The following is a 12,032-nucleotide window of genomic DNA, read 5'->3' on the forward strand; positions in this document are numbered from 1 at the left end:
GAAAAAGTAGAAAATTTAATTCAGATAATTGAAATGGAATTACATATACTTACACTTAACAAACAGCAAATTTACACATATTGAGAGGGATATAACTCGTATACATATATCTAATTAATTTTGGACATACACATACAGATACACATACAGACACACATACAAACAAAACATACATTTGTATTTATAAGGTATGGCAGATTAAAATAGCACATATCAACATAATTATATGTATGTAATAGTAGCATAGTTATTAAGTAGACAGTTTGGTAGATAGACCAAATGTCCGTATGCAAAATTTTGCATAAGTCATATCTACCAAGCTGTGTTTTTTTAGAGTAAAAATATCACTACATCATACATGTACCTGTAATCATAAAAGAAATAGGGAAATACTGCATGAATGATACATTGAAATGTACATAGAGGAAAATTAAAATAATATGAAGTGATGGCAGGTTAAATTTTATTCAAGTGAAAATACATGTACATTCACAGCAGTGTTCAACTGAATTCAGACTCTAACAGGGGTTATAATAGTTTAATTACTAGTCTGTCCATTTAATATGTATAACATAATCAATTTCTAAATATATTTGATATAATGGCATCATGTAATTTTATATTTTGTATAAGTTGAAACAATTTGATTTACCTATATAATAATGAATCTGGTGTAGCATCAGTTTATTTGTATTTCCATCACAGCTCGAGCATCCATTTACTAGGGTTTCCATAGAAGTATGATTATGGTTAGCAGCACAGTTATCAAGAAAGTTATAAAGATTATTACGCAGGTCATTGTATAGTGGGCATTCTTGAAAAAAATGGGATACTGTTTCTAAATGGTTTGTACATGTGCATTCTGGGCTGTCTTTTAGGTGGTCATTATGCAAATCAAAATTTAGGTCGCTACATATATTTCTTAATTGTGTATATTTGCTCGTCTATCGCCTTCATTTTTAAAAATTCTAACCGATTCCATTTCATGGATTTTGTTTTTTGTTTAAGTGTAGCTTGAAATTTTGAAGTGTATTCGATTCTAGTAGAGTTTTATCATTAGTATTAGCAGTGCGGCACATAGATGGGATGAAGCTTTCGAAGTAGTTATTTGTTCTGCATATAGGTGGATTAAAAAGTCTAGTTTGTCGAAGAGGATAAGGGTTGTCATCAGGATTGTTAATAAAGGGAGTTAATATGTCTTGTAAGTATTGCGGTTAATGGACATCTCCTATATAATCTTTGTATTTGGTTACATCCACCTAATGGACATCTCCTATATATTCTTTGTATTTGGTTGACATCCACCTAATGGCCATCTCCTATATAATCTTTGTATTTGGTTACATCCACCTAATGGACATCTCCTATATATTCTTTGTATTTGGTGATATCCACCTAATGGCCATCTCCTATATATTCTTTGTATTTGGTTACATCCACCTAATGGCCATCTCCTATATACTCTTTGTATTTGGTGACATCCACCTAATGGACATCTCCTATATATTCTTTGTATTTGGTTACATCCACCTAATGGCCATCTCCTATATAATCTTTGTATTTGGTTACATCCACCTAATGGACATCTCCTATATAATTCTTTGTATTTGGTTACATCCTCCTAATGGCCATCTCCTATATATTCTTTGTATTTGGTTACATCCACCTAATGGACATCTCCTATATATTCTTTGTATTTGGTTACATCCACCTAATGGACATCTCCTATATAATCTTTGTATTTGGTGACATCCACCTAATGGCCATCTCCTATATATTCTTTGTATTTGGTTACATCCTCCTAATGGCCATCTCCTATATACTCTTTGTATTTGGTGACATCCACCTAATGGCCATCTCCTATATATTCTTTGTATTTGGTTACATCCACCTAATGGCCATCTCCTATATACTCTTTGTATTTGGTGACATCCACCTAATGGACATCTCCTATATATTCTTTGTATTTGGTTACATCCTCCTAATGGCCATCTCCTATATATTCTTTGTATTTGGTTACATCCACCTAATGGACATCTCCTATATATTCTTTGTATTTGGTGACATCCACCTAATGGCCATCTCCTATATAATCTTTGTATTTGGTTACATCCACCTAATGGACATCTCCTATATAATCTTTGTATTTGGTGATATCCACCTAATGGCCATCTCCTATATATTCTTTGTATTTGGTTACATCCACCTAATGGCCATCTCCTATATATTCTTTGTATTTGGTTACATCCACCTAATGGACATCTCCTATATATTCTTTGTATTTGGTGACATCCACCTAATGGCCATCTCCTATATACTCTTTGTATTTGGTGACATCCACCTAATGGCCATCTCCTATATAATCTTTGTATTTGGTGACATCCACCTAATGGACATCTCCTATATATTCTTTGTATTTGGTTACATCCACCTAATGGACATCTCCTATATACTCTTTGTATTTGGTGACATCCACCTAATGGACATCTCCTATATAATCTTTGTATTTGGTGATATCCACCTAATGGCCATCTCCTATATATTCTTTGTATTTGGTTACATCCACCTAATGGCCATCTCCTATATACTCTTTGTATTTGGTGACATCCACCTAATGGACATCTCCTATATATTCTTTGTATTTGGTTACATCCACCTAATGGCCATCTCCTATATATTCTTTGTATTTGGTTACATCCACCTAATGGACATCTCCTATATAATCTTTGTATTTGGTTACATCCTCCTAATGGCCATCTCCTATATATTCTTTGTATTTGGTTACATCCACCTAATGGACATCTCCTATATATTCTTTGTATTTGGTTACATCCACCTAATGGACATCTCCTATATAATCTTTGTATTTGGTGACATCCACCTAATGGCCATCTCCTATATATTCTTTGTATTTGGTTACATCCTCCTAATGGCCATCTCCTATATACTCTTTGTATTTGGTGACATCCACCTAATGGCCATCTCCAATATATTCTTTGTATTTGGTTACATCCACCTAATGGCCATCTCCTATATAGTCTTTGTATTTGGTGACATCCACCTAATGGACATCTCCTATATAATCTTTGTATTTGGTGACATCCACCTAATGGCCATCTCCTATATATTCTTTGTATTTGGTTACATCCACCTAATGGCCATCTCCTATATACTCTTTGTATTTGGTGACATCCACCTAATGGACATCTCCTATATATTCTTTGTATTTGGTTACATCCACCTAATGGCCATCTCATACAGGTATATGACTTGCGCAAGTCTAATAATACACTATATCAGGCCTATCTATCCGATAAGTGATACATGAAAATTATGAGTTGTTGTTTAAACCGATGTCCATTAGGTGGATTGGATTTTTAGCCATCCTCCGTAGAAACCCTGACAAGATGGCGGCAATGATAGTAAACATTCACCTGTTGCAGAGATGAGGATAGGTTTCCCACTGATTCGGTTTGTAAATTAACAGATAATCAACGACATCCAAATAATGCTTATATATGTGTACTTCAGTGTCAATTTGGTTGTGTAAAAGTGCGTATAAATATTACATTGGTTTATGGAATATAACCGTTTGTCCGATGGCTTACGGCCAACAGGTCGTACGCCAGAGAAATGCTTGGTTGGATAGCACTGGCGGCACGCCAGTCTTTGTTCGATATAGAGTACTCCTAAATTAATATAGTTTCAAAATCAAATCGCCGATTAAGGTTTAAAAGCCACAGAATGATAGTTTGTGCCTTTTAAAAAGAGATGCATGTATATATACACTATAGCAAAACTGTCTTAAGACCTCTCTTACGCGAAGACTTGTACAGATTCACAAAATGAGATATTTAGTTAATTGTTGTTTTGACATTATCACATCATAGATGAAGGGTCGATACTGTCAAGCCCATAGTAAACACTGTGTTGTCAGTAAAGTCTAATGACCCACAAAACAAATTAAAACTATCTCAATCTACATGTAAATTTGTGCTAAATGAATTGGAACTGTTTAGATTTGTAGACATGAGTGTGAAATGAATAATTTGTATTGAATGGAATATGGAGCTCGAACATTTGAACGTGAAAAATACTAATAACGGCTTATCTGCCCATATCTATTGTCTATGAACTACGTCACAATAGATTCTGAACCCCGAAAAATGTACTTCAGGGGGAAAAATTGTATTATAATTTGTCCTGATGAAGCCTCGCATATAGAGGCGAAACTAGTCGACAAATAAATTATAAGTAACCCACTTACCTGGTGACACTTGTCCTTGTTGCGGTTAACCTCCCCCCTCTTTGTATTGAATGTGTTTCAACAACCAGAAGTGGTGGGGACTTGTTTTTCCTACCTTGTATACTATACAATGATATATCCCCCTCTCTCATGTCCAAATAAATAATTGTAAACCCATGTATGTGTGGACATTATAATTGTTCAGTCTAGCTAGCTAGCGTTATTGTTATTTATTAGCATTTATTAGCATAAATAATGGATGCAGGCTTGTAGCCTCTATATCCATATTAATATCAATACATAGTATAATATAAATATTTCCTGTGTAATTAATATATATGGCTTTATATTAGTTCTGTACATTCATGAATTATTGCTCTATTGCTTTACATCATCTTCTCTCTAAGATACTGACACTGGCTGTACATATGTGGTGGGTTTATAAACAGTACTAAAGCATTCTCTGAACTATAGTTTCATTTTTTGATAAAGCAATGCAATTTATTTTATAATTGAAATCCTTATTTCAGTCATGGAATAGAACAATGCCAGCCTCCATCGTGCCAATTGTTCGAACAAGGGATTATTCCCTGAAGCCAGTAACAGGTCTGAGATATGGCAACTTTGAGGGTGTGGTTCACCTGCCACCACTGGTTCAAGGCCCCAGGGTGGGGATGCAGAACTTCTCCTTGATCAACAACCAACAAATATACAGAAAGGTGACTGAATGGTTTCAAACATGGCGACCATGGCAGCAGTGTGTTCTCCTCTGTGGAATTGCAGACAGGTAATATACTTTAACATACATACTGTTAGTGTAGATATATATTATCAGAGGTTTATTGTTAGTGCTTTAAGTACATGTATTAGATATAAAGCACCAATTCATGTAAGTACCTTAATCTTATGTCCAGAGAAAAAAAACAAGTTTACCAATTACACGCATACTTGTAGGGAAGATGATGCATACCTTATCACAGCAATATCAAAAGCATAATTATACATTTATATTACAATACAGTTACATCAGTTCATCAAAATAAAAAAAAAATCAGGATTTCATTTTACCTATCACAAATTTTCAACTAGCAGCTAGAGTGGGCTATAATATAAACACCCTGCTAAAGCATTAAAATTGAGTGCACTCTCCTGTACCTGTTACCTGTTAACCTTAATTTTGCAATATGATTTTTTTTAAACTTAATTTAGTTTTTTTCTGAATTCTCTGAATTAAGTTGCTGTTTCTGTTTATTGCTTACTATTGCATATTTTGTGTGTGTACAGATTGATCAATATGCTCATCAGTTAATTTCATGGCATACGGTATGCTGAAATTTTAGAACATCAAAATATGAACAGTTACAGTGTTTCACTAATATCAGTCATTGAGGACAGACTCTTTTAAACTTATTTATTTGAAAGATCTTTTAAAAATTTGTCCTGTTATCAAGTATGATTGTACAGGAGTTATTATTTATTAAACTTGTCATTTTCAGATGCACAGTTCGACAGTTGGACATGCTAGCAACATCACTGGAACCTGTCAAGCACAGGGACTTCACTACTGCCCATCGCTTACGATATCCATCCACCCCATTCAGGACACTTAAGTTGAGACAGGGTAAAGGTACTTCAAAAGAAACACTGAATGACTCCATGTCAGAGTTTTCTGACTTATACACCGACGAATTCAGTGAGTTGGGGACGCCCGAGTACCAGACTCTGAGTCCACTAAAGCAGTACAATGACACGGAATCACCAAGCTCCGATGGCGGCATCACTAATTACACACCATCAGTCTCTCCATCTTTGGAGTCTGAGGTTCCGGTTAAAAAGTATGGGGGCCGATATCCCCGTCTAGAAGTGGTTCATGAACATGGCGTCTTTAATAATCCACTGAAGCCACCACCAGTTCTACCAGATGTTGTAGACTATGCTGATAAACTGTCTACTGCTATTCTAGACAGTGTCATGGGAGATTTGAGAAAACAAAGAGTTGCTGAAGAAAAGATGATTAAGAAAATACGCCAAAAAGCCAAGAGTAAAACAATGATTCAGTATCAAGGTGGATTTTCTCTACAAAAAGGGAGAAAAGTGCATTCAATGCCAAACTTAAAACTGTCAGATGTTTCAGAATCTTTTCCTCAACCTGCAAAGCTTAAATCTCAAACAGGTGCAAAAAATTCTAAAGTGAAGGTGAAGAGAATGAAAAATGGAGGATTACCACAGGTTTCCAAGGGAAGAAACGTGACCTTGGCTCCAATGTCTCGCAGTAACTTTATATGGAGAGAACATACAAGATTATCAGACATATCTCATATTTCCAAAAGGAGCGTCAGTTTTGTACGGCATCAAATGTTCGGCAGGACCACCGTCAGTACTCCAGATTTTTTCAGTGTGGAAGGTGTGGAGAGGTCAGGTATGTAGATTTGTCTATAGGAGTTTGGTACCAGTCATTTGTTTAGTCAAAACATATACCAGTATCTACTTTAGGAAAACATTTTGTTTTGCGTTGAAAAATAATCTTGCTGATATTATGTGATACTATTTTTACGTGAGATATTATGACCCTGAGATATGATACTATTTTTAGGTGAGATGCAGAGAGGTGTGAGGTTCAGTGCTAACTCCAGGTCGGCAGTGCTGGGGTCCCTACCCGTACCTCTACAGAGTATGTACAAAGGATATAAATGGTGGCCATCACAGCCACACGAGGGCATGCAGTACCGTAAACCTTCCAAGGGAGATCTTCTCGCCCACTACAAACAACAACTTACAGAGATTTACACGGTAGGTGGTACTGATAGATAGTTGATGGGAGTCTTCACACTCAATTACTGCTCGGGTATTACAAAGTGTAGGCAGTAACCTGGTAAGATATTCAGAATGAGATTCACCTAGGTAGCTGAAATAGTTTTTGTATTCTAAAAATATAAATAGATATGTTTGAACTAATCATAAACAAGTAAAACTTTTTTTGTCTGTGTGAAAGGGGGATAAATGAGATTAATGTTTGATCCGAATATTTTGAATACAAGTAATACAGCATTAGTTGACTCACTAAGGGAATGGTTATACATTATAACATGTACTGTTTTATATCTGATTGCAGTGGCTGGGAGAATTGGAAGACTATGAGAAAATCAACCTTCTCAATGTGATCCTCAAAATATCCAGCCCAGATGCCCTCAACTTCCTGATGAGCTACATCAAACAGAAGTAAGTTATGATAATGTGACACTACAACAGGTGATCGTGTAGTAAGATCATTTAGTTACATTTTATATTTTTTGTGATTTGGTTTTTATATTAATTTCTATCTTCTCATTGTGATTAATGTATACCAAGAACATTGTTTTTACCACGTGTAGATATTGTTTTTGGATATTTACAAAGATGACATTGACATTTCTACAATACATGTATTCACGTGAAGTATATTTTGTACATTATGAATATCTTGAATATAAGGTTAGATTTTGGGTCTGTTGTATTTCTAGATTATGTTTTATTTCTTAATTGAAATACTGTATACACTGTACATCATAAATTGCAATTTATAATATTGTGAGCACTTTAATTCCATTTCATAACATTGTGTATGTTGTATTTCTAAGATATGACATTGTGTATGTTTTATTTCTAAGATATGACATTGTGTATGTTGTATTTCTAAGATATGACATTGTATTTCTAAGTTATGACATTGTGTACGTTGTAATCCCAGGTTACGAGATGCCCGTGACATTAACCGTCTGTCTGACAAGTTACTACTCTTCACCTTCTCCCATCTCAAGCCGAGAGATATCTGTCTGGCTGCACAGGTAAGTGATCAGCTGATTAGGTTCTGTGTTGTTTAATACTGATTATTATTTAAATAGTCACATGACAGACATCTTTGCCTCTCTATACCTGTAGAACTGTCCAAATATTATATTGTTTTATTGTGCTTTCATATTCACATAATTTGCTCTCAGAGTATGTTAAACTCAAAACTGTTCAATTCAAATAAATCAGTAAAGCAATGCAGACCCTGAACAGGAATTAATGTTTTTAACTGTAAGATACTGTATAAGGAAAGAGAATTGGAAAATACCCTAGCCTACACTGTGTCTCCAACTAGCGATTACCTATAATCACTCTGTAAGCTCATATACCCTACCACATAATGGCCAATGGGAAATTCTCACCAATCGGAGCTGGTAAGATTTCAAATTTTTCATCAATTCCTCCTTCATAAAATTGTCACCCTCAAGACAAGCTCAACCAATGTTCTTTTAAATAAGATCCAACACACCCTCTCAATCTCCTATAAATTTTATTTGAAGTATGTCTATGACACTGAAACTACCAAAACGAGTAATGAAAAATAATCTGACCATGCTGGAGCTCAAACTATCGACCATTCACTCTCTAAACACCACTTTGCTAAAGGTACTCTCCACCTATCTGAGCTAGTAAATCCACTTTTACAACATTCTGCTGATCCTATGTTTGTGTTGTTTGTAGGTATGCAGAAGGTGGCGATACTTATGTGCTACAGATTCACTGTGGATGGTCAAGTGTCACGAGCTAGGTAAATATCTTCTTACATCTTATTACTATAAGTGTTGTATTAGATTTATGATATGGTTTTATGAATGTATTAGTAGATTAAATAATGATGAATACAGATTTATAGAAGTATGTGCTGATGTTTTATTTAGGTGTGGAGGAAGGCATTGAGAATATGGAGGATATTGTTGTGAATGCAAACATCAACAAAATGGGTATTGACTGGCGACTCGCTTACATAGAACTGCGCCGCATCACAACTGTCACACGCAAAGCCAAAGAACGAGGTAGGGGGCAGCACTGTATATTTTTAGCCCACCATCATCAGATGGTGGGCTATTCAAATCGCCCTGCGTCCGTGGTCCGTCGTCCGTCCGTCCGTCCGTCCCTCCCTCCGTCCGTCCGTCCGTAAACAATTCTTGTTATCGCTAATCCTCAGAAAGTACTGAAGGGATCTTTCTCAAATTTCATATGTAGGTTCCCCTTGGTGCCTAGTTATGCATATTGCATTTTGGGAGTGATCGGAAAACAACATGGCCGACAGGCAGCCATCTTGGATTTTGACCATTGAAGTTTGTTATCGCTATTTCTGAGAAAGAGCTGAAGGGATCTTTCTCAAATTTCATATGTAGGTTTCCCTTGGTGCCGAGTTATGCATATTGCATTTTGGGACCGATCGGAAAACAACATGGCCGACAGGCAGCCATCTTGGATTTTGACAATTGAAGTTTGTTATCGCTATTTCTAAGAAAGTACTGAAGGGATCTTTCTCAAATTTCATATGTGGGTTTCCCTTGGTGCCTAGTTATGCATATTGCATTTTGGGACCGATCGGAAAACAACATGGCCGACAGGCAGCCATCTTGGATTTTGACCATTGAAGTTTGTTATCGCTATTTCTGAGAAAGTACTGAAGGGATCTTTCTCAAATTTTATATGTAGGTTCCCCTTGGTGCCTAGTTATGCATATTGCATTTTGGGACCGATCGGAAAACAACATGGAGGACGGGCAGCCATCTTGGATTTTGACCATTGAAGTTTGTTATTGCTATTTCTGAGAAAGTACTGAAGGGATCTTTCTCAAATTTCATATGTAGGTTTCCCTTGGTGCCTAGTTATGCATATTGCATTTTGGGACCGATTGGAAAACAACATGGCCGACGGGCAGCCATCTTGGATTTTGACCATTGAAGTTTGTTATCGCTATTTCTGAGAAAGTACTGAAGGGATCTTTCTCAAATTTTATATGTAGGTTTCCCTTGGTGCCTTGTTATGCATATTGCATTTTGGGACCGATCGGAAAACAACATGGCCGACAGGCAGCCATCTTGGATTTTGACTGTTAAAGTTTGTTATTGCCATTTCTGAGAAAGTACTGAAGGGATCTTTCTCAAATTTCATATGTAGGTTCCCCTTGGTGCCTAGTAATGCATATCGCATTTTGGGACTGATCGGAAAACAACATGGCCGACAAGCAGCCATCTTGGATTTTGACAATTGAAGTTTGTTATCACTATTTCTCAGAAAGCACTGAAGGAATCTTTCTCAAATTCCATATATATAGGTTCCCCTTGGTGCCTAAATCTTAAATTTTATATATAGGTTTCCCTTGTTTGAAAAGTACTAGAGGTTTCTTCTGAGTTTACACAGATTAGTAAGACTTAGAAGAAGAGAAAAGTAGAGAAAAGATCAATCTGACATGGAACCTATAAAGAACATTCAATGGTGGGCGCCAAGATCCCTCTGGGATCTCTTGTTAAGGTTACACATCCTGAGATCGGGTGCAACTATACAAATGTGTAATTCCTATAGATATTAGCTGTTTCTTACCTACATGACCAGGGAGAAATTCAGTTCAGCTCATTTTAAGAGAATAATCCTATGGTAAACCCAGAGTCCTTAGTTCTATTCTCAACAGAAACAATAAAAATACTGACATCTAGCTGTTACATAAGTACCAACATGGTTAGGATGGGGAGGAATGAGGGGTTGGGACGGTCAAAGGGGGGGGGGGGGGGGGAGGCTCTTTTATAACATGTTCTACTCGAGATTCAAATGTTGACCATTGTGTAAAACTCCAACTCAGCTAAAAGGTATATTATATAATATAATTAGAAATATATGTTATTAACTTAAATGCTTTATTTACAACATGTAGTAGATAACTCTGCTTGAGTGCAGCAAATAAACCCTATTAGCCACAATTTCAGTTGTCTGTAAATATCTAGACTAACACAGCACCTGTTGGAGTGTAAATAACATAGTCAGGGCTTTTCCCACCTATAGAAATGTATCAAAAATATAACTTGATATGTTTAATCTATAAATATAATTGAAAAATGGATCTGATACTTAAGAGATATAAATAAAGATGTATAGGCCCATATCATATATTGTACGATTCCATGTTTCCTGGTGTTGTAGCGGATGCTGAATATGAAGCCGAGAGACAGCGAAGGAGAGAAGAAGGTAAGATCTCAGTACATGTAACACTTATGTATTTATATATATATATCACAAAAACTCGTGCGACAAACATTGCCCTGTTTTTTTCTTAATTTTTTAGGTTAGATTTATACAATCTGAACATGGAGATTATTTGATAAAAATAGTTAGATGACCTAAGATTTAAAATAAAGAAACTGTTCATTTCTGTTTTCAATTTGACAATAACTTACACAAGCTGTTAATGGTTACTCAATCTCTGTGTTAGAGAGAAAACGACACATCATGCATCGACAACCTACCCTTATCAGTGAGTAACGCATTGTTATTGATGTTTGAGATTGTTATTGATGTTTGAGATTGTTTTTGAGTCTGAATTGATTTTACTGGATAAAATTAACTTCAGAGTGGGTTTTTACAAATATTTATTATCTTAATATTTTTAGATATAAGAAAAAGTAAGAAAGTGAAAATCATATCTCTGCAATCCAATAAAAACATACAATAGAGATTTTAAATTTATGTTTTGTTGCTCAGATTAACAAGAGAGACGTGTCCCTAGTGTATAGGTAATACATTGTATAAACTTAGTGTGAATTCTCGGGTAATGATACTTACTTACTATATTTCTGCATATATAGACAGATTGGAATCATGTGACATTTATAGATGTATGGCTGCATGTATGGACAGATTAGAATCATGTGACGTTTATTGATGTATGACTGCATGTAAGGACAGATTGGAATCATGTGACATTTATAGATGTATGACTGCATGTATGGAC

General features: G+C 35.6%; 1 protein-coding gene across 3 annotated transcripts in view; it reads left to right on the plus strand.

The window, feature by feature from the left end:
* Nucleotides 1-3,392: 3,392 nt before the first annotated feature.
* LOC117323561 overlaps nucleotides 3,393-12,032 on the plus strand; it is a 67,770-nt gene continuing 59,130 nt past the window's right edge. For all 3 annotated transcript variants that reach the window (XR_004531766.1, XM_033878847.1, XM_033878848.1), the window contains exons 1-9: nucleotides 3,393-3,471; nucleotides 4,777-5,033; nucleotides 5,743-6,665; nucleotides 6,840-7,036; nucleotides 7,359-7,465; nucleotides 7,974-8,070; nucleotides 8,756-8,822; nucleotides 8,953-9,087; nucleotides 11,225-11,269. Coding sequence is in view for 2 of the 3 variants with exons in the window: in XM_033878847.1 (XP_033734738.1) it covers nucleotides 4,792-5,033; nucleotides 5,743-6,665; nucleotides 6,840-7,036; nucleotides 7,359-7,465; nucleotides 7,974-8,070; nucleotides 8,756-8,822; nucleotides 8,953-9,087; nucleotides 11,225-11,269 (1,813 nt within the window). In the remaining variant the exon portion in view is untranslated. The remainder of the gene's footprint in view (nucleotides 3,472-4,776; nucleotides 5,034-5,742; nucleotides 6,666-6,839; nucleotides 7,037-7,358; nucleotides 7,466-7,973; nucleotides 8,071-8,755; nucleotides 8,823-8,952; nucleotides 9,088-11,224; nucleotides 11,270-12,032) is intronic.

The sequence above is a fragment of the Pecten maximus genome, chromosome 3 (assembly GCF_902652985.1).
Source record: "Pecten maximus chromosome 3, xPecMax1.1, whole genome shotgun sequence".
Taxonomy (NCBI): domain Eukaryota; kingdom Metazoa; phylum Mollusca; class Bivalvia; order Pectinida; family Pectinidae; genus Pecten; species Pecten maximus.